General features: G+C 33.7%; 2 protein-coding genes, 1 non-coding gene and 1 pseudogene across 3 annotated transcripts; 1 reads left to right on the top strand and 3 right to left on the bottom strand.

The window, feature by feature from the left end:
• Positions 1 to 373: 373 nt before the first annotated feature.
• LOC143616449 (exosome complex exonuclease RRP44 homolog A-like) lies at positions 374 to 6,808 on the bottom strand. Its single transcript, XM_077089273.1, has 23 exons — positions 6,731 to 6,808; positions 6,514 to 6,651; positions 5,620 to 5,777; positions 4,813 to 4,868; positions 4,398 to 4,647; positions 4,066 to 4,310; positions 3,801 to 3,957; positions 3,486 to 3,726; positions 3,265 to 3,421; positions 3,105 to 3,173; positions 2,882 to 3,007; positions 2,746 to 2,798; positions 2,556 to 2,662; positions 2,386 to 2,440; positions 2,080 to 2,179; positions 1,864 to 1,975; positions 1,606 to 1,726; positions 1,431 to 1,490; positions 1,246 to 1,351; positions 1,062 to 1,157; positions 887 to 968; positions 726 to 791; positions 374 to 631 (listed from the first exon to the last, which is right to left on the bottom strand). Exons 1-23 carry the CDS (start codon positions 6,782 to 6,784, stop codon positions 433 to 435), a joined length of 2,808 nt encoding a protein of 935 aa, XP_076945388.1. The 5' UTR covers positions 6,785 to 6,808; the 3' UTR covers positions 374 to 432.
• Positions 6,809 to 11,085: 4,277 nt separating this feature from the next.
• On the bottom strand, positions 11,086 to 15,321 carry LOC143616448 (glutamate receptor 3.6-like). The gene is made up of 6 exons (XM_077089272.1): positions 14,964 to 15,321; positions 13,566 to 14,878; positions 13,117 to 13,394; positions 13,009 to 13,040; positions 12,489 to 12,895; positions 11,086 to 11,636 (listed from the first exon to the last, which is right to left on the bottom strand). Exons 1-6 carry the CDS (start codon positions 15,238 to 15,240, stop codon positions 11,175 to 11,177), a joined length of 2,769 nt encoding a protein of 922 aa, XP_076945387.1. The 5' UTR covers positions 15,241 to 15,321; the 3' UTR covers positions 11,086 to 11,174.
• A 1,806-nt stretch (positions 15,322 to 17,127) lies between these two features.
• Positions 17,128 to 17,199, bottom strand: TRNAN-GUU (transfer RNA asparagine (anticodon GUU)). Its single transcript has one exon. It is a non-coding gene; the product is annotated as a tRNA-Asn (tRNA).
• A 3,005-nt stretch (positions 17,200 to 20,204) lies between these two features.
• On the top strand, positions 20,205 to 22,449 carry LOC143616450 (protein TIC 214 pseudogene; annotated as a pseudogene).
• Positions 22,450 to 23,255: the final 806 nt, after the last annotated feature.

Below are 23,255 nucleotides of genomic sequence, written 5' to 3'. Positions count from 1 at the left end.
AATCATTCTATAGAACATCCTTTTTTAATAGCATTTAATAATACGTGGTAATACCACGAGACTTCTTCATCAAATTACGACTCACAATGATTAGATTTGGCAGTGGAAGAATTTTCATACCATATAGAACAGTTTGCTTTACGGCTTATACTCGACGGCAATATAAAAAACCATGGGTTGCTTGATCAGTGTCATAGATGATAACCAAAAATCATAATATAAATGAAGCGGATGTCTAAAATATCAACACAAAATGGATCATTAAATATGGTACACAGGTAGGATCCGGTCAACAATACAGTTCACACGAAAAATAACGGTATTTAAAAAGCACCAAAAAAACACCATCTGAAAAAGAACGTATATAATATAAAAAGAATAAACCAGTCTTTAAAATTCATCTAACATAATATCAGTTGATAATCTTACAATTTAAATGAGAGTGAGCTGTAGTTTAGGGCGGTTGGGTTGGGGTTCAACAACCTCCATATGAATCTTTACAGACTGCAGTACACCATAAGAAACCGACCCGTCAATCTTTTTAATCACCTGCTTCTGCTCATCAACCACCCATTCTCCCCCTCCTTTGGCACCTCTCATTGTTAAGTGCACCGGGCCTTCAATACCATACCTACAATATGTGAATAAGAATTCAGTTCACTTGACATTAAAAAGTCAAAGTACGTCAATATCAAGCTAAGCATTCTAGAAGTCAAAAGTCATACTTTGGCACGAAAACAATAAATCCATTCGCTCTTATTTTCACTATTCTGGCTTCAGTATCAGTAGGCCTGCAAGACAATAGAAAAAGAAAAAAGAATGATGATCATGATTTTTTTTCAAAGAGTGGTATACTTGTATTTTAAAAGGATTCTATGTTAAATACCTTTTTCTGAAAAATATAATAGTATGGAGTTCGATAGATGAGCGACTTGCCATCTGAGCATTCCTATGCCGGTAATTTAGATCTGGTAAAAAACATCAAATGAATCACTTAAAAAAAATATCTAAAAACAAACTGTGAGCAATGCCAGCGAGTTGTGCATATTTAGATGTCTTACTGTCGGCAATGCTAGTGAGTTGTGGTCTGTCCTGGAATATGGGTGGAAGCTTGTATATGTCTAAAGATGCAGCAAGCAACCTGTGCACTATCACATCTGCAACCATTATTATGGTGGTTAGATCTCATACAAAATAACACCATCCACCCGTGTGTGTGTGCGTCGACCCCTAAATTTCAGTTACCTGCATATCTTCTAATTGGTGAAGTGAAATGAGTATAAAGAGGTGCAGCAAGACCATAATGGTGAAACTCTGGAGGGCTAAGATCACCACTACAGAAGTAAACGGCCTGAAATAAACATTTATAAATGAAAAGAACATCCCAGATAAATAAATAAAATAAAGATGAAGCAATTAAGTATACCAACCTGTGTCATACACCTTGTTGCTAGAATACGGATTAACTTGTTGAAGTATGGATCGTTACCCTGAAACATTTCATACACAATAATAATTACTAAAAAACAGTAAACAAAGTTTTGTAATGATTTGACAATTTAATTTGGTGCATTTGGTGTTAAAAGTTTGGAAGACAAAACTAACCACAGCACAGTCAAGTGAGTCAGCAAGTGCTTTGGATGATGATACATCTAAATCTAGGCCAATAGCAGCAGCAGTGCGTAACAAAGGTTCAAGCATTTCTTTGGTTGGACTAGGATGTCGCCTGTAAATAAATTTATATAACTTAAAAAGACAGAACGAGCATTGAAACATGTGGCGGTTTCGCCTGTAAATAAATTTATAAAACTTTGAATGAGCATATGAAACATGTGGCAACCAACATATGAATCAGCAACGAACCTTAATAGTGAGCACTGAGGGAACTTCTTAAGGATTTGTTCAGCAACTGAAACGTTAGCAGCAAGCATAAACTCTTCAACCATTTGGTTTGCTTCCCGGATTTGATACATGCCTACAGAAAACAATACATAAAAATAAAAATCACATATAACAACTTTTTTTGACTTAATATAAATATGACAATTACAAATTTACAATACAAGAGAAGAAACTTACCAACATCAAGAGGATCATGAGTCTCGGTGTCAATTTGAAATTTGACTTCTGCAGAAGCAAGAGTTATGGCCCCTCTGTCTATACGTCTTTGCCTCATTACCTACAAGCCAGATGCACCAATAGTAGTGTTAAAAATTTGTTCTAATTATTAGCTCATTGACTTGCTGTGATAACCAGAACATACACTCTTAAAAGAGTTTATGTTGTATCGAAATGCAGTGCCATTTTACTTACACAGGCCCCTGACCAGGTGACAAAAGCTCATAATTTATGATGAAAACTGAAAAGATAACACCAATTGCATACCTTTGCTAAAGCATTCATATTCCGCAAATCCACGGTTACTGGATCCATCAGGCGACTGAAAGCAAGAAAAGAAAAGGTTACATCATTAGTTGAAAAAAATATCAGAAATAATAAACCAAGTAATACAGCAAATCAAGTAAAAAAAATTATCTAATCAGCTTTTCATGCACCTGTCATCCATCCTTGCTTGAGCTTCAACATAAGACAAAGCAGCACATGACTTTATCACACTCTTTGTATATCTGGTAGATATAACATGTGCTTCGGGAGTCATTTCCTATAAATATTATAAAAAACAATGTCAACTTGGTTCATACCAGTAGTTCTGTGGCATGCGCACAAACACAAATTTAATCATACCCAAATAACAGAAAACGCAAGCCTCTCCACATCAGCCCGAAGAGAACATATATCTGCAAAATATATTTTAGTAAACAAGTCAAGAAACTAATAATTCAATATTGTCTTGAAAATTCACTGTGTGTGTATTTGATACCTTCTGTAAGAGGTTTAGGAAGCATGTCAATACGGCGTTCAACAAGATAAGTAGAAGTTCCTCTTTGTGTAGCTTCACTATCAAGGGGTGTCCCGGGGTGAACAAAATTTGTGACATCAGCAATATCTTATCAACCAAAGTAAAGGACACAAACTCACTAATTAGTAATTAACTAATCAGCGTTGTCTGAACATTCAATAAATAAAAAATGATTCAAGGATACGAACTCCAACTTCATAGTTCCCGTTGGGAAGTGAAGTACAATGCAGCGCATCATCAATATCCTTGCACCCTGTACCAACCAGAAAACTTATTTCTTATGCAACACTATATAAATTTAGCCATAGATTAATTAAAAATAAAAATGTCATCTTTTATATTACCTGGTGGATCCACACTAAATATGCGTAAATGACGCAAGTCCTGTCTAATAGGATTTGACAAATCTTCCGATGACACGGACCATGGTAAAGGTGGCAGACACGCCAACACTTGTGAAGAAAACGGTCTTGCATCTATATCATTTTCTATTAGCACAACCTGCACCAAAAATATAAAATCAAATGTGTGTTTAATAAGTGAAAATACTATAAATATAATTTACCTCTGTTTCAGTTTCCCGGTCCCCGATATCTCCTATCTTGCGTACGTAATGACCAGAAGGGTATCTAGATTGGCAGTCCCAAGAATCAACCGCAACAATAATTCTTTTGTCAAGAAGATTCCCGAGCTGGCGAGTTTGGATTCGTATCTTAGGGAATCTTCGATCCCTGGAGACAAATAGAGCATGAGCAATACCAGCATTGCCAGCTGGCATAGGCATCGGCTCCAAAGATCCACAATAACTGTAAAACACGATGTCAAGTTAAAACCAAATCAAATGTAACAGGAATTATATGTATTATTTAAGATAACTTACGCATGCCAGTTCCGCTTTATAATGCCAACAACACACCCAGAAGGACGAGAAGGTGAACTGTTCACATTCTCAGAAGATCCTTGTGCTAAGTTGGCTACTCTGGGAGCATCGTCAGCACTGTTCGGTGCTAGATGGACCCCATCATCTTCTTCATCATCTGGCACACAATTTAAAAGAGAAATTAACAAACGGATAATGCCATTATTAACTCTACTTTTTTTTTTCTGAACGGCATTATTAACTCTATTATTCTGAAGTTAAATACCTTCCTCGGCTATGTGAAGAGATGATTCATTATGCCATTGATCTTGAGGCAAAAGTTCAACAGCAACTACATCTCCATCAAAAGCTCTATTCATATTTCCCCTCCCAGATATTATTATTTCATCACCAATACTCTCACTTCCAACATATGCTTCAAACGGATTATAACGGTTAACGCGAAGCTTTCCTTGATGGTATATTCCACATCTCATTCCAGATGTAATCTCTGACATGGAAGCTGGACCAGTAAATAATATTGCAAAAATGTGAATAAAGTAGGTACAATAAAACCACTAATGGCATACTTGTAATTTTGATCATTAATACAATAATACCTCAGTATATATAGCTTTCTTTTTTGAAGGCCTCAAATCTTCAATTTCCATATCCTCAGCTGTGCTAGGTTGAACAAGCAAGTCAAGAAGGGCTGGTTGACCAAGTGATTTCACATATGACTCCACTGTATCTGCAGGTATCCCCTCTTCAGTGGCCTTTCTCTTATTCTCCCTGTCATTTGTGACCATTAAAATTCTTGTGGGACCACCAAGATGGTTCTGGTACCACTGGGCTGCAACTCTAATAGCTGAAAAAGAATCAAAAGAGTTAATTCCAAAAAAATAAAACTTTGGTTTCTGACTTTGATCTTTGAATCTTAACAAGATTTGATATTAGCAATTTCTATTATTCATTTTCCATCATATGGTAAGATCAAATATAGTTATACTAGAAAAATATAAAGATAACTAACCTCTGTCATTGCGATCATTCGGACTCTCGCCTGCCATAGCCTTCACATATGTATCCCTTCATATACAATGTACGATCATAAACATAAACAGGCGGGTACATTGAGAATTAAACAGCATGTTCATATGATTGTTCAATATGAGAGGGTAAAAGACTTAATTGCATTCCATTAAATAAAATATTACAATATATAGAGTTGTAAACTGGACTCAGGAGCTTAATACTGATAAACCCTAACACTGCATTCTTGAGTTTTTTATTTAAGGGTTTGGAAAAGAAAAGATAAGAAAATTTTTCATGTTTCATTCTTAAGTTTTTTTATTAAAAGAAAAGAAAGAGAATGGAAAGAAAATTTAGGCCTTTTTTCCTCCAAAACTTTCCTGCCAAATATGGCCGGATTGTGAAGGAAAAGTTTATATATTACTAATTTACCCATCTTTTCCTTCCTATCTAACTAAATAATGAGGGCATAATTGTAAAGTTATAATTTTTTTTTTTATCTTTTCATTCCTATTTAACTCAAGAATGTAATTAACACTTTCTTTTCTTTTCTTTTATTTAACTCGAGAATGTCTTTTAAGTATATAATTTCTTTTCCTTTCTTCTCTTATCCAATCTTATCATTTCTTTTCCTTATATTTTAAACCCGAGAATGCAGTGTAAGGATAATATATGTTCTAATATTCAATACTATAAGGCTTAACATGAAAAGAAAGTGAAACATCCAGACGTACAATAAAATCCGTGAAAATCACAACATATTTTGGGATAATATATTAAGCAACGATGCGAAAAATTAGCAGCTTACTTGTGGTGTTCATTAGAAAAAACAAAGAATCTCCTTAAAGTACTGCTACATAAAGCCCTCAGTCGGTTATAAACCGCAACATTCTTGTTCTTAACCTCATCCAGCACCACAGAAAGCACCACCACATCATCAATTGCAGGATTCTCCAGTAAATCAATCTAAAATACATAAAAGGTAAAATTTTAGGGAGATGGACACCAGCCCCATTTCCCGGACACCAGCCTGTCAGGGCCTATACGTCTTGTATCGGCATATACAAGGTATATAGGTACAAAGGTGTCAAACCTACTCTGTTATGTACGCCTATATGAGGCGTATAGGCCTGGTGTCTCATATAGAGCCTCAGGCCTATTCAACTCGTATAAACACCTAGTTTTGCATGTTTTCCAAGATTCTTGCCTTGTTCTACTCCTGAGGACGTAGCCCGGTTATCATATAAAAATAAAAAGATACACTTCTTTCAATTGTAAAACATAAAAATAATAAATATTAGACTTGTATAAGGCTATCTGACTCGTATAGGTGCCTATATGACCTAAATAGTTCTATATGACTTGTATATTTTACTTAGGGGCGCCAATTCCGGACATGACCCAAAACACAGCCGGAAACCGGCACGAAAAAAATATAGGTTTTGGGTCGACTTACACGACCCGTTTTCTTAAAACTGATTAACTCGAACACGACCTGTTAACCCGTTTAATAATTCTAGAGAAGTTAATATTTTACTGGTCACCGTCTCCTGACACATTGCCATCTATACACGAGTCGTATAGATGGGACCTGGTGTCATTATAGGGCAAGCCAAATTTTATAAGCATGTAGAGACATGTACTTTAATCAGCTATCAACAACCAGAAAATGAAGTATTAAACAAAAGCTCATGACTTTAACCTGGTTGAGAACAACATTAGTATCAAGAACAAGAATTGTGGATTCAGGTGAAGTGAAGCGAGCGTCTTTCGTGCCACAAGCTTGACAAAAGAAAGCTCCACAGTATATGTCATCTCTAAGATAATGTTCTCTAACCACCTGGGTTCATAAAGCACATTAATTTATACACAAACAGGAACTAGGGTTTTGTTTTTAAAAACAAGAGGGCTTAGCTTACTTTAACAACTTTGCCCTGTTTGGTTTTCCGGACGAATGACTTGCTTTGTAGCATGGTTATTGATGGTAATTAATTAATTAATTAATCAAGTGATCTGGGTATTGAAGATGAAGAAGAATTGATGGGTTGAGCTTCAATTGTGCTTTAATGGCGGCGGTTTTGATTTTTTGTTGAGGTTATTCAAATCCCTCTGATTTTGTTGATTTGTGTTGTTATTTTTCAAGACGATAACATTTTAGGTCCAATATAGGGTTAATCAACATATTTTGAATTTAGTCAAAATTAATTTAATTTTTTTTTTTTTTTTTGTATATGGGTAGGAATAACTGGATTTTGTTAAAAGTTAAAAATGTATATTTGGTTGAGGTAATGGAATGAAATGGAATACTACCGTTCATTTGTCTTGTTTGGTTAACCTATATGAATGAAATCAATTATTAATTTTTATTGTTTGGTATCCAAAAAAATTATAGAAATGAAATAAAAATAATAAAAACACCCATATCTTAAAATACTTTTTGACCCAAAAAAAAAACCCTACAATGGTGGCGGTGGTGGCGGCGGCGGCGGTGGTGTCGGCGGAGTTGGTGGTGGTGCCAATGGTAGTGGTGGTGGTTGTTAGGTGGTAGTATTGTTGAGAAAGTAGGGTGAAGGAGGAATGGAATAAAAAAAAGAAGGGGGGTGAGAAGGAATGATTTTGATGAAATGAGATTCCATAGGTAATGAATGATTCCATTCCATTGAGCAACCAAACACCACTTTTTTCATTCCCACGTGATGAATCATTCAATTCCTATTGTTATTCCTGTATACCAAACGCTACCTAAGCGTATTTAATTAGCGGGTTGGAAATGTTAGCATATTGACTTGCATAGCGTTGCGTAAAAGAAAGGTGCAAATTTGATTGATTATTTGTTTGATTTGCGGGGGGTGTGAAGGAAATGTAGGGCATTTGTTTATTGAATGCAGCTAGGCGAATGCTGTATGTGTTATCATTGGTCAATGGTGTAAAGTATAGCATGTTTTTGTTTTCTCGGTTAAAGATATCTTGTTTCTTCACAAGTTTATTTCAAGTGATCGAGTTAAAAAGAGGATTTTTCAAGCGGTATGTCGGATTTTATGTTGGTGTATTTTTAGAGCACGTAATGATTTGATCTCTAACAACATTGAAGCAACTTTATTTTTAGACACATTCTATCGATTGGAGTCAATGGTGTAGTTTCAATTTTGAGTAATTGTCGTTTTTCGTTTTGATGTTTGTACTTTGAGTGTCTAACTACTTGATAGTGCTTGTTCTTTAATGTATATTATGATTTAGGGGGTTTGAGATTGCTTATGTTGTAAGAGGGTAAGTTAATAAGTCATAATGTTGTGACTTATTAACTTTTTCAATAATAAGGTAAAATAAGAAATTTCAAACACCCCTCTATATACAAACCCGTTAAGAAAATATTGCGTGTCACATTTGAATTTAGTAAACCTTAAAAGAAATAAAAGAAATACTAATATTCTCTTAAACCCTACAAACCTTCTCACAAATTATATAACCATTAAATAATTAAGCAAACCATAGATATAGTCATAACTAGTCTTATGCATTGGCAATGTTTTCCATATCATCATATACATTAGTTGCCGTTGAAAACAAAAAACCATATACATTAGCTGTTGGTATATTGGGTGTATCGATAAACGACATACGTGGGATTTTATTATTAGTGCTTTGTGTGGGAATTTGAGGTGTGAACATAATTAAAATAATAAAACAATCAAAATTGTACAATGTGTAATGGGGTTTACAGAAAAATATATATTTGAATTTCTAGTCGTAAACCATCATCGTGGCATCGTCCCAGCGACGGATACAAAAATTTTTGGTGGGTGAGATAGGAGGATTGGATTGAGTCATAATGGGTCAAGAAAAATAGTGTTTGTTTTTTTTTGTTTATAAACAAACAAATTAATACAAATAACAACTTGAAACTAACAAAAATAAAAATATAAAACCTAAACAGCCAAATTAAAACTTGAGTAATATAAGTAAATTATATTCGGTAACTATAACTTGAAACGCAAAATTATACTTTACAATATCAAAAAGTCTACATTTATTGCAGATTTGTTGCCCCCACCAAGTAACAAAATTGTCCCCCGTCTTAATCTCATATGCGCCCATATTAGGTTAAATTTAATTCGAAAACTGATTTTGACGACCTATGTGGAATTTTCCCCCTCCCAACCTTCTACATCCGTGCCTGGTCCATCCATGCCCTTGGAGACAAGCATTACACTCACGAACTAACGCCCCAATGGAACCCTTTTTGGGGCCACATTCATGTGGGCAAACATAAAGGTCAGAGTGGATGATCTAATACGTCTATTTTAAATGCGTAAATTAGTGTGTGACCCTTTTAAGATCATATATCAATGGCAACATTGTCATATGCTATGTCTTTGGCATATAGATCTAACTTAATATGCTTTTTTATGTCATTTGTTTGTATATCCATTACGAACAAGTTTGTAATTTGAGTTATTTAGTTAATGAGAAGTTTGGATTATAAAATGTTTAAAAGTGTTTATTGCTAACATAGACTTCAACATACTTATACAATCATTCATAGTCATTATACAATCATTCATATTCTAGTAGTTTTAGGGCCTGTTTGGTTGGATGGAATCCTTGGGATTTCATTGGAATTTAAATTCCATTCCTTAACTTGTTTGGTTGGCTAATAAAGACTTTGGAATTTGATTTCAATTCCAACTAAATCCTCCAAATAATGGAATTCAAAATCCCTCAACATCTGGATGGAAAGTTGAATAATCCATGGAATGTTTGCAACATTACCAAAATATCCATGGTTTCCTAATCTCCACCGGCCAACTTTATCTCCGGCCACCACGACCAAACCTAATTCCGGTGACGTTTAACCACGTTTTTCGGGCTATAACGTTACCTGAGCATCGCCGCCATTCCCTTCGTTTTTTCCGGCTATAACATTTTCGGCCAGATATGAACCACCGAAAGCTCGGATTTTCCTTGACCGATTTTGATTGCCACTGGTTGCTGGAGATGGGCGGGTGAAGCTTGCATCCACCTATGGTGGACGGATCACATGTTTCAGATCTAGGTTTTCATAACCCAGTAACTTATGAGATTAAACAAGTTGAAATGAGAGAAAAGAAAGGGAGAGATTGAAGTGAGAAAGAGAGAGGCAGGTTGTGGCCGGAGATGGCTGAAGGTGGTTGCCGGAGATGGCTAAAAGTGGTCGCCGGCAATGGCTTAAGGCAAGTTGCAGGTGGCTGTTGCCTTACCAAAAAATAAAGATGGGATGATGGTGGGTAATACATGTTGTTTGGAAGGGGCAATTTTGTCTTTTTAAAACATTTCTCCATTCCAATTCCATTACCAAACATACAACCAAACACACATTGGATTTTTAAGAAATTCCAATGAATTCCAATTCAAATTCCATTTCCGTTCAAATTCCAATTCCAATTCCAATTCCTAAACATTCTATGAACCAAACGCACCCTTAGTGATTCACAAATGTGCGACCAAGATAGAGTTTCTAGTGTTATAATCCGGGTCACATTTGTTGATATAGTCTACCATTTTGGAAAGAATGTAACCCAGGACTCAATCAAAAAGCACACATACAATACAACAAATTTGTACAATGTGTAAAATCCACATATGAATATAATAATGTGACATAATCACAATTGTTAACTACTAAATAATTAGAAATTAAATAAATTACTTTTATAGGTTATGATCATGAAACGATAAATGAAGTCATGATTCATAGAGAGAACACGAAAAAAAAAAAAAGATATCGGATATAAATTAAGGGTTATAAAAAGTGATTCATTTTGTTCCTAATTATTCTCATTTGAACAATGAACATTCAACTTGCCCATAATTTTGATACAATATGCCATAAGAATGTGTTTGATTTTACACTTCTTTTAATCAATAGTAAGTTAAAGTTTGCTATGTGACAAGTGTTTAAAGTCTAATAGGTGCGATACAATAACACCACATGCAAAGTTATATGCATTTTCATGCCTGACCCATAGTTTTCCGTACACCTTTTACTTTTTACATATAATTAGCACGTATTAGAGAACGATTTTGGAAGAGAACTTCATAAAGAAAGTAATGATTAATTCAAAAGTGAAATGAGATTAACGACTTAACAACTAACCGACAGTTAGTTGATTGTTAATCCCTCGTTCGTTAAAGACCTTAAGAGACTTAAACAAATAAGACCATGTTAATGTAACTTAATGTGAATCCTCTATACATATAAACTAATCTCTCTAGGGTTTGTATTTCTATAACTTGGCATTAATCAAAATGCAGTAACCTTAGGTTAACTTGCTATAGCTTAAAAAAGTCAAATTACTGTATGAACCAAATAATACAACATTTTAATCATTTGCAGTTCAATGACAAATCTAACCTGCTGCATTTGTAATTCTGACTTGATGCATTATCCACATTAGTCCTGCTTGAATCCCCTTCTGAATATTTTCTCTTTGACCGGGCTCTTATCGTCTCTTCTTTTTCATCAACAAACGAAACAAACGTTTGAAGAGGTCCCGATCTGACACTTCTCCCGCTCGACTCAGAAAGCATTGGATAATGCTTGTAAAATTGTTGTATAATTAGTATAGTGTATATGATAAGCGCAAGAAAACAAACTAATCCACATATTATGAATAGGCCTCGAAAGCTAGTTAATTCAAGTTGGTCAACTTCAAATTTTGTTCCTTGTGAGCTGCACGCGCTTCTCATCAACCATTTGTCATGGATCCGTTGTAGCTCACCGCTTTCTGATAGTTTTAGAATAGCTGTTGACACATCGACTGCTAAAGGAGAGTCCCGTGGGAAGGCCTGTCACAAAATAAGATTGGAGAGTGTTAAGACTGACTTTGAATTCAAATCTTTCTGAGTAGAAAGAGAATGTAAGACTTTCAAGGTCCAAGATTTAAATTTGATATGCTTCAGGAAAAGTATAAATTTGTGGAAAAACTGAAGTTTAAACTCGCATTTTTGGCTATAAAGGTCAATCTTAGAAGTAAGGATTATAAATTTGATATGAGATAGGTCAAACAAAGAAAGATTTTAGGATTGAAGTCGAAATGTTTGACCATGATTGTGAAAGTTAGAAGGCCTCATAAGAAGTCAAATATTGACTCTTGATAAGCAAAGCCAAAATACAACAACCATACCAAGTAAATCCCACAAATAACTAGCTATTGATAGGGTCTGCGGCGGGTGGGATGTAGACAAGCCTTACCTCTATCCCTGAGGATAGAGAGGCTGCTTCCAGACTCCAAAGAGACCCTTGGCTCCAAGACACAAAACAGACAAATATACGGAACTATCGATATATAAGAAAAAAAGCTACCAATAACAAAAAGGTGATGAAAGACTAACTATAAGCAAAACCACAATATATCATCTATATGTGCTAGTTAATTTTCATGAAATATATTAACTTTTGCGTGATCAGATGAATTTGAAACCAATGTCTTTGACTAAGAAAGTCAAAGTTAGGAAATAATAAGGTGTGGTTAACTTTCTAGGCCATCATATTTGAATTTTATTTCATAAAGTTTGTTTTTGCTTTTACATTTCCACGTGTCGTGCAAAAAATGTTTCATTTTTCACATTTTTGCAAGACCAATTCTTTTGAAAGCTAATTGCTTAAACATAATGTACCAATGAAAACTTTATACTTACAAATCCCCATCCATTTTTGGTAAACTCTTGACCAACAATGCTGAAATTGCAACGGGTTGAAAGAAAGAGTTCAACATATGCACGTTCATCAATAACTGCAGCAACACCGCCATTTTTGGGACCATCTCTCAAAGCTTTTTCAAAGTCTTGAGGCAATGAAAGAGGAATTAACCGAGATTCATGAATACCATATTCAGCTATAAGATAATTTCGCACAAATGAATTTTCTTGGTACCCAATGGGCTCCTTGCTTGCCATCAAACTATCAATTCCTTTAATAGGCGAATACAGTTTTTGAACGGTCAAGATTGAAGTCAAACTAGCAGTGTAGCTTGAGTTTATTATCAAAACCACAAATAACCATAGAATTAAAACCATGCGACCAAGAGTGCTTAACGTGTTCTCTCCTGCATAAACCATGATCAAGATCATACAACAATTTATTCCATTTTGGAGACGATGATTATTAAGTCAAAAAAGAATATTTTTTTCTTTCTGAAAATAAAGAAAGGACTCTTACTGTGGGAGGAAAACAATGTTGAAAAGCTAAACCTGCAAAAAGAAGTGATTCAAGAACAACATGCAACAATTTATGTAATCTTTAGAACAAAGTCAAAAAGACACTTACCATAGAACAGTAACAATCTGTTTTTTGGGGGGCCCACGAAACTCGTCATTGATACGATGTTCTAGAATCCATACAACAGCTCCCACAATTATGAAAAAGACTCCCGAGACGCACCACATTAAAGGAGAAAACGGTCTAAGAAAAGCCCAGGTACTAGAGTTTGACCGCCTAACTGGCACCACTACAACCAGACCAGATTCAATAAATGGTTGTGAAAAATCTGCTAATCGTGTCCGATTAGTAGTTATAGCAATATCTCCCACCGCAGCATCGTAAACCTGCATTAAATTTATTACATTTCAATAACACTTAACAAGAAAGTCTATCTAAAATCATGTTGGCTTACAACACTCTGAATCTTTTTTAGTTTAGAGGTGACAAACATTTATAATAATAAAAGGTACATAGTTTCAATAATAATATAAGCAACTAGAAGAAAAAGAACTCACTCCATCGTTTATCGAGCTCACAAGTTTGGTGTTGCTAGGGTTCTTGATACCATCTCCGTAAGATTGAAATTTATAAGGAACAGCATATGGAAGTAAGTTTACAGCAGCTGTAAAAACATCAATACAGTATCCTTTAAAAGCATCATTGTTCTTTGATTGTCCCACAAATTCTTGAAAACTAACTCTTCTTGGAACACCAATTTTCAACTGCTTTCCATTCTCAGGGAAAACCCATCCACGCGGTTTTTTGACTATTTGACCAGGCCAAATCACAGGCTGCAATTGCTGAGGTGGTTTCTTGTTGACTGTTTCTGGAGGCATAGTTGACAAACCCGAAACGTTTGACCAATACCCGATTTTCCTAACTCCGGTACCAATCACATTAAGAACTTCAAATGCAGGAAAGACGAGATCTTTATCAGAATTAAACTCAATAGCACCCGTTAAGCCTTTCATTTTAACGTTTAAGATGTCTTGAAGCAATAAATGTCCTCCATCAAAGATACTTAGAGAATCAAGATTCAAGATTTCTCCTTTTAACCCTTTTAACTTAACATCTTTTGAGAATGAAACGTTTCCACCTTTATCAAAATAAGCATCAAGTGCACGAGCAAGTAGATAAACGGTATCATATGCATATAAACAACAAGTACTTAATCCAAGTGTGATCAAGTTTTGCCACTCGGAAGCGAACTTTCTTCTGAGTTTTGAATCTTTTGTGTATGCTTTTAATGTAATAAACCCTTGCGTAACTTCAATTGTGTTTGAAGGAAGCGGAGAACTAACATCAATAACCGTAGAGAGCCAATTTGTAGCAATCCAAACATACCCATTATCCAGCATTTCAAGATTTTTAGCCACTTGAAGTATATCTAATTCCCAATTAGCATAAGTGTGGACAACAATAACCCTTGACTCCATTAAAGCAACTTGAACCAAAACATTGCTAATATCAGTTTTTGTGGCAAATGGTTTAACAGGTGCTTTATGGGAAATCCTACATCCTCTAGCTGCTAATTGATCACCTAATGAAATAATCCCATTTCTCCCATGATCATCATCTATGTAAATTGCAATAACTTGTCTCCATTCATAGTATCTGACTATGTCTGCAATGGCAGCCATTTGGTAAAGATCACTGTGAGTTGTGCGAACGAAAAATGGATATTGAAGTGATGATAACGTAGGATCAGTGGCCGTGAAAGATAATAAGGGCGTTTTAAGCTCATTTGTCACATGGGAAATCACGTGAGCTAAAACCGAAGTTTGAGGGCCAATTAAGGCCACTGCATCTGTCTCCATGACTTGTAAAGCTGTTAATAATATTATAAACAGATCAAAAACCACAATATTTTAATCAAGATTTCATAATTCATAGCAAAGCTATACAAAATTTACCTGCCATCATGCTCTGAAATGCACTGTAATTTGAGTCATGAAGAGCGATTTTCAGCTTGGTTCCATTAAGCATAGTTGGATCCGAATTAACATCTTCAATTGCAGCCTCTAAAGCGATTTTTGCTACCTTCCCAATGATGGAATCGAATGTCAAGATAGACGCGATAGATACGACATCTGGTCTTTTAGAGAAGGTGGAATTATTAGCTCCTTCAGTGAAACATCCACTGAAATTAGCCACCAAAATCACCAGCGCCCAAACCAAACTATTAGCCATTTTTTTCTTAAAAAAGGCCGGTCTCACACTCTCACACACCCTGATATGCAAAATAGCATAAAAGAATCTCAGTTTCTGTATAATCAAACACCAAATAATACACTATTATAATATGAAAGAGGCACGGATTGATTTGATAATATTAATAGCAATGAAGTAATGTTTTGAGCAAGATAGATGATAGCAGCTAAGTTTGAGCAATATGCTGGGTAGTAAATTCACAAATTGATATTCAGAGACCAACTAGCATTAAAGTTTTAAGTGAAAAAAAAAAAAGAAACTTACTGAAGCAAAACATCAAACAGGTTGTGGGCAAGTTCAAAACAGCCTTAAGAACAAGCAACCAATCAAATAAACCTATACCCGCATCACAAAATAATGCATGCTCAGTCCACAAGAGACATCAAGAAAGTCTCCAAATGAAGAAAGATGACAGCTTTATCCTATAAAATCATATGTGCAGATATACATATAGAGAAAGAGAGGGAGAGAGATTACAAGCGGAGCAAAGCAGATTAAGCAGCCATTTAAATTACAGTGGACCCAAAGAAAGGGTTTTCATTCATGTATGAGTCACAGACAGGGGGGTTCTTGACAAATTTCCCACTTTCTGCCTGCCGATAATTGTCTCTGTAAACTCCATCTATTAGACATTGACGCATCCAGTTGGGAGTTTCTTCTTACATCACATAATCAAGATTAATTAGCTTTATTTATACTTTGAACCACTCCATTTACCTGGTCATTTGGAATTTGTATATTCGTATCTCCTTTATAATATGGCTCGCTTTTGGTGTTTTTCTAGACGACTATAAAAAAAAACGTCGGGTACTTCGCACGCGGCTTCTAATGACTAAAGGTAGCCCGAGCCGGCAACGAATCCGGACGGACGGGGCCCCTAGCGGTCCACCTATTGAGGGATTCCTCGGATAAAACCCGACCCCCAAGCCCGCCAAATGGCTCGACAGCGAGGAGCCGGTAAAACCGGGTGAAATCAGGACTCGAACCCCCTCATATCTCTTATATAAATTGATGATAGTGAGTTTTGATCCCTCTACCTCTCACTAGTAAAGTAAGTGCTTTATCATTGAGGGCACATCTAATTTATGCTCCCTTTTGGTGTTAATTAAATTATTATTTATTGTAGCTATTTAACCATATTTTCATAATGAATAGGCACGTTCTAACAAAGGTACCATTTTATTCCCTATAAAATTACATTTTACAATTTTTTTTTGCTTTGTTATGACGCCTCAAGATGACAATGATCTGTCTTATTTATTGTTTTTATTAGTTTTATCGTAAAATGAATATTCTTTTAAGAAACTTTCATATGATAAATATTCATTGAAAAACAAGTTATCTCGCACGTCATATACATTTTATACCCTTTTATCTCGTTCCCATATTGTGATTTCCCTATTTGGACGAGTGTATCTCGATTTGATGAATTTAGCCAATAGCTCAATCCAAGGATTTGTTGGATGTTCGAAAAAAAGGTAATGCGTATTAAACATGTGGGTTTGGGAGGGGGAAGTCTTGAATTCAACTCTCACAGACGACGAGTTTTTGAAATAAATTTGTCGTCCATAACATGTTCTGTTAAGTTTACTTATCTAACTATACTAATAAAGCAAAATGATTTTTCAACATAACATTATTCTAGGGTCTACACATGGGATGACACGTAGATGTCACATGTGCAGTTTTCTATTTTATCAAGCCAATCAATAAGTTATAAAAATATTCTATATGAATGAATATATATATATATATAGTACTAGTACATCTGAGAATTCTTAATTGGATAGTTGTAAATAGCCCCAGGGCTATGGAACAAAGGAGTATCCCGGACCTACACTGGGCTGTCGACGGCGATTTTCAAATCTCCTCAAGTAGGATTCGAACCTACGACCAATCGGTTAACAGCCGACCGCTCTACCACTGAGCTACTGAGGAACAACAGGAGATTCGATCTCATAGAGTTCCATTCTCGTTCTCAACCCATGACCAATATGAGCTCGAAGCTTCCTTCATAACTCCCGGAACTTCTTCGTAGTGGCTCCCCTCCATGCCTCATTTCATAAGGAACCTAAAAGTGGCTCTATTTCATTATATTCCATCCATATCCCAATTTCATTCATTTAATATACTTTTGGTGTCATTCACATAACAGATGTCATTTCTAGTCTATCTCTTTCTATTTCTTTTCTATATATGGAAAGTTTCAAAATCATCATATAATAATCCAGAAATTGCAATAGAAAAAAAAAGGGAGGTTTGTGATGATTTTGAAATCTTTTCTACTAGGTAATCTAGTATCCTTATGCATGAAGATAATCAATTTGGTCGTTGTGGTCGGACTCTATTATGGATTTCTGACCACATTCTCCATAGAACCCTCATATCTCTTTCTTCTCCGAGCTCACGTTATGGAAGAAAGAGAAGAAGGAGTTGAGAAGAGGGTATCAGCAACAACTGGTTTTATTAGGGGACAACTCATAATGTTCATATCGATCTATTATGCGCCTCTACATCTAGCACTGAGTAGACCTCATACAATAACTGTCCTAGCTCTACCGTATCTTTTGTTTCATTTCTTCTGCAATAATCACAAAAACTTCTTTTATTATGGATCTACTACCAGAAATTCAATGCGTAATCTTAGCATTCAATGTGTATTCCTGAATAATCTCATTTTTCAATTATTGAATCATTTCATTTTACCAAGTTCAATGTTAGCGAGATTAGTCAACATTTTTATGTATCGATGCAACAGCAAGTTTTTATTTTTAACAAGTAGTTTTGTTGGATAATTGGTCACATTTTATTCATGAAATGGATTGGATTGCTATTAGTTTGGATACGGCAAAATCGATCTATTCGGAACTACATTCGATCTAATAAATACCTTGTGTCAGAATTTAAAAAGTTAGAATTAAAAAAAAAAGATGGCTGGTATCTTTAGTATTTTATTATTAGTTACCTGTGTCTACTATTTAGGCAGAATACCGTCACCTATTTTTAGTGATAAACTGAACGAGCTCGACAAAATAGAAGAAGAAGTTGATTATATGTATGGGAATCAAGAAAATTTGAAGTTCAAAATACTTGAAAAAAAGAAGAAAAATGAAGAAAAATACTTTTTTTTTGAAAAACCTATTCTTACTTTTTTTTTTCGATTATAACCGATGGACTCGTCCATTACGATAAATAAGAAAGATAAATAAAAAATTGAAAGGCTCTGTAAGAAAGAAGCCTCACAATATTTTTTTTATACATGCCAGCCTTCGAGTTTGTCAACTTTTAGGGAAATACTAGCAAGAAGAATATCGTTGTTTACATTAGAAAATATCTCCTCTGATGAACTATACGCCGAGTGGCTTTATACCAATCAAGATAAAAATAACAACTTAAATAATGAATTGATAAATAGAATTGAGGCCTTAGAGACAATATTTTTTTTCTAAATATACTTGAAACAAAGACTAGATTGTCTAATGCTGAGACGAAAAACAAAAAAAATTGCCTAGTGAAAATGTATGATCCCTTTTTGAATGGGATGCATCGTGGAAGAATGAAGAAATTTTTTCTTCTTCAATCATAAATGAAACTTCGATAGAAAATTGCACAGAAACAGCTGAACTAAATAAAATTCATGGTATCCTTCTTCCCTATCCTAATTCTCCAGAAAATGAACAGAAAATCGAAATATCAGAAAAAAACAAGTCAAGATCGATTCAAATAATAGGTTAAAGTTTTCATTGAACGCAATTCTAACTAACCCTAAACGTGAAAAAAAATATATTGAAATAAACGAAATAGGTAAAAAACTCCCTCGATGGTCATACAAATTAATCAACGAGTTGGAACAATATTTTATAAAACGCCGAAAAGAACAAGGCATAATGCAAGGCTGGATCACCAGCTTTTCGAACAAGAAAATTTAAACATATAGCATTTTTAACTCGTTCCACACGAAGTTTTAAGAAATCTAATTTCAAGAATTTTAATCTTTATAAAAAATTTAATAGAGATTCAGGTTTTATAAGTTATTTGGAAGAATCAGATTTTCGTTGAGCCTTAATCAAAACCTCTAGCCGTATTCAAAGGCGTAAAATGGTTATTTGGGGACCGTCTCAAGGAAATCCCCATTCCCCACTTTTTTTGGGAAAAACGGAAGATTTTCCTTTTCCTATATCTGACCTAATGAAACTTTTTTTTACATTAGAGATTGATCGGGCAAAGAGTCAGAATTCGAGATTTTAAATCAACAATTCCAAATAAAAAAAACGACCATGAAGACGCAATAGAATTCTGGGAGAACATTCCATAAGCACAAAAATCAAGAAGTATTCTGTTACTAGCTCAATCAATTTTTAGAAGATATATTAAATTGCCCTTATTAATAATAGCCAAGAATATCGGCTGTATTTTATTGAGACAATCTCCGGAATGGTACGAGGATTTCCAAGATTGGAATGGAGAAATTTATCTAAAGTGTAGCTATAATGGTCTTCAATTTTCCAAAACAGAATTTCCTAAAAATTGGTTCAGCGAAGGTTTTCAAATCAAAATCCTATATCCTTTTCGTTTGAAACCTTGGCACAAATCTAAGCTACGACTCTCTGATAGAGATCAAAAGCAACAAAATGATTTTGATTCTTGTTTTTTAACAGTTTTTGGAATGGAAACGGAATATCCTTTTGGTCCTCCGCGAAAAACGCCTTCCTTTTTTGAACCAATTTTGAAAGATATAGGCTATAAAGACAAAATAAGAAAATTTAATTTTAGAGTTCGAAGAGCTTTAAAAAAATAAAAAAAAAAGGATTAATATTTTGTAAAACAAATACTAAAAGAACTTTTAAAAGGAAAGAAAATTCCATTATTTATACCGCGAGAAATATACAAATCAAATGAAATTGAAATAGAAAAGGATTCTATAATAAGCAATCCGATAATTCATGAATCACTTAGTCAAAATCGATCTACAGGTTTCACAAATTATTCACAGGCAGAAGTAGAAATGAAACATAGAATTGATGAAAGAAACATAATCATAAATCAAATAGAAATAACGAAAAAAAAAAGAATAATGGAAAATCACGGCTAAAAATTTGGAAAATATTCAAAATAAAAAATATTGAATTATCAATTCAATTTTTCTTTGAAAAGATATACATAGATATCTTTCTATGTATCATTAATATGCGCAGAATCGCTCTACAACTTTTTATGGAATCAACAAAAAAAATTATTAAGAAATACATTGACAATAACGAAACAAATCAAGAAAATAAAATAAAATGGACTTTATTTCGACTATCAATATAAAAAAGGCTTTTGATAATCTTAGAAATAGTAAGGGGAAGTCACATATTTTTTTTATTTATCTTACTTGTCACAAAAATATATATTTTTCAAATTATCACAAACCCAGGTTATTCACTTCAATAAGTTCAAATCTACTTCAGTATAATGGACCGCTTTTTTTCTTAAAAATGGAATAAAGGATTTTTTTTTGAAGACAAGGAATATTTGATTCCGAAGTAACATATAATCAACTTCCAAATTATAGAATGAATCCCTGGAAAAACTGGTTAAGAGGTCATTATCAACACGATTTATCTCAGATTACATGGTCTAGATTAGTCCCACAAAAAGGGCGAAATGGAAAAAAGAAATTCCAGACGTCTCAAAATAAGGATCTAAAGAAATGGTATTCCTATGAAAAAGACCCATTATTTGATTACAAAAAAAAAAACTCGAAAGTCTATTTATTACCAAATAAAGAAGATAATTTTTAAAAAAACTATAGATATGATTGTTTATCATATAAATATATTTATTCTGAAACTAAAAAGAAGGCCTATATTTATAGATTATCATTAGAAACAAATAAGAAACAAGAAAATTCAACCAGAAAGAAAGAAAAAATTGTTAACATACTAAAAAATATTCCTATCAAGAATGATCTAGGAAAAAGCAATTATATATATATGGAAAAAAATAAAGATATAAAATATTTGGGTTGGAAATTGAATAAAAATATTTAGGTTAAACCTAATAAGGACCAGAACAAAATAGGGGATAAAATTCATAATAATGGTCTTTTTTATCTTCCGATCGATTCAAATTCCGAAATCAATTACAAAAAGGTCTTTTTTGATTGGATGGGAATGAATGAAAAATTATTAATCTTAAATCGCCTCATATCAAATCCGAAAATTTTTTTCTTTCCAGAGCTTGTGATACTTTATCATAAATATAAAGAGAAACCTTGGTTTATCCAAGCAACTTACTTCTATTTAATTTGAATAGAAATTCAAATTTTAGTGAAAATCAAAATAGATAGGGAAAGCAAGAGGAGGGTGAGGATTTTTAAATTTTAACACATCCAATTCAAAACAATATTTTGAATTAAAGAATCAAAACAATATTAAAAAATCTTTTTTAGAATCAATTGAAAAACTAAACATATTATTTAAAGGAGATTTTCCTTTGCAATTAAGATGGACTGGACGTTTGAATCAATTGAATCAAAAAATGAGGAATAATATCCAGATATACGGTCTCCTGGTTAGCTTCATAAATGTAAGAAATATTACTATATCCTATATTCAAATGAAAGAAATGAATCTGGATATAATGAGGAGACGTTTAAATCTTACACAATTAACAAAAAAGGGAATTTTGATTATGGAACCTCCCGTCTATCAGTAAAAAATGATAGACAGTTTTTTATGTATCAAATCATAGGTATTTCATTGGTTCATAAAAGTAAGCACCAAAGTAATCAAAGATACCGAAACCCCCAAAATGTTGCTAAGAATCATTTTGATGAATCCATTCCAAGACATAAAAGAAAAACTCTAAATAGAGACAAAAAGAATTCTAATTTGCTTGTTCCTGAAAAAAATTTATCGTCTAGACGTCGTAGAGAATTGAGAATTCTAATTTTTTTCAATTTAAAGAATCAAAATAATGTGCATAGAAATCAATTATTTTGCAAGGAGAACAAGATAAAAAAACTGGAGTCAATTTTTGGATGAAAGTGAAAATTTTGACATAAAAAAATGAATTAATTAAATTAAAGTTCTTTTTTTGGCCTAATTATCGATTAGAGGATTTAGCTTGTATGAATCGCTATTGTTTGACACCAATAATAGGAGTCGCTTTAGTATGTTAAGGATATATATGTATCCATAATAGAAAATTTTGAGTTTCCTATATATTCTGTTGTTCTATCAATCATCTTTTTTCATTTTTTCTGATGTCCGTGATCTGTAAATATCCATGTTATATGCAAGTAACCCGATGCACACATTACTGTCCTATTAGGATAAATAATAAGGAAATGACGTATCAATTCAAGCTATAAATAAATAAAAAGATAAACTATTTGGTATCGTCTTTTTGTATCACTAGGCAAATGAACTCAAAAATAGGTTAATGTTAATTGATAAAATGAATATAAAGAAATTATGATTGTTGTGTATACTACATGAAAATTTATGACATTATTATTACTGATCAATAAAATCAATATCTGCAAAAAGGGGAGTATCAAATTATTTTATGGTAAAAAAAATTCATTTATTTCAATTCTTTTGAAAGAACAAGAAGAAAACAGAGGATCTGTTGAATTTCAAGTAGTAAGTTTCACCAATAAGATACGGAGACTTACTTCACATTTGGAATTGCACAAAAAAGACTATTTATCTCAGAGAGGTCTGCGGAAAATTTTGGGAAAACGTCAACGGTTGCTGGCTTATTTGTCAAAACAAAATAGAGCGCATTATAAAGAATTAATAGGCCGGTTGGATATTCAAGAGAGAAAAACTCGTTAATTTGAAGATTTCATTTCAATTCTTCGCTTAAAGTTTGATGAACTTCTTTTCGCTTTCAGCAATTCACGGAAGAATGAATCAGGAAAAACCTATGACTGTACCATCTACAAGAAAAGACTTCATGATAGTAAATATGGGACCTCACCATCCATCAATGCATGGTGT

The sequence above is a fragment of the Bidens hawaiensis genome, unplaced genomic scaffold (genome assembly GCF_021521415.1).
Source record: "Bidens hawaiensis isolate Kalapana, Puna unplaced genomic scaffold, B.hawaiensis_p1.1 tig00047450_1, whole genome shotgun sequence".
NCBI classification, from domain to species: Eukaryota; Viridiplantae; Streptophyta; class Magnoliopsida; order Asterales; family Asteraceae; genus Bidens; species Bidens hawaiensis.
Note: the sequence above shows the minus strand (reverse complement) of the source record. Positions and strands in the feature narration are given on the sequence as shown.

Bases quoted from the DNA above. Each gene is read 5' to 3' on its own strand.
- LOC143616449 (XM_077089273.1), bottom strand. From the start codon at position 6,784: ATGCTACAAAGCAAGTCATTCGTCCGGAAAACCAAACAGGGCAAAGTT. The intron at 2,799-2,881 runs GTATCAAATACA...TATATTTTGCAG, and splicing joins TCCTAAACCTCTTACAGAAG to ATATATGTTCTCTTCGGGCT. The intron at 2,180-2,385 runs GTATGCAATTGG...TCTGGCTTGTAG, and splicing joins ATATGAATGCTTTAGCAAAG to GTAATGAGGCAAAGACGTAT.
- LOC143616448 (XM_077089272.1), bottom strand. From the start codon at position 15,240: ATGGCTAATAGTTTGGTTTGGGCGCTGGTGATTTTGGTGGCTAATTTC. The intron at 14,879-14,963 runs GTAAATTTTGTA...TATTATTAACAG, and splicing joins ATTTCAGAGCATGATGGCAG to CTTTACAAGTCATGGAGACA. The intron at 11,637-12,488 runs GTAAGTATAAAG...ATTTTGTGACAG, and splicing joins CCAAAAATGGATGGGGATTT to GCCTTCCCACGGGACTCTCC.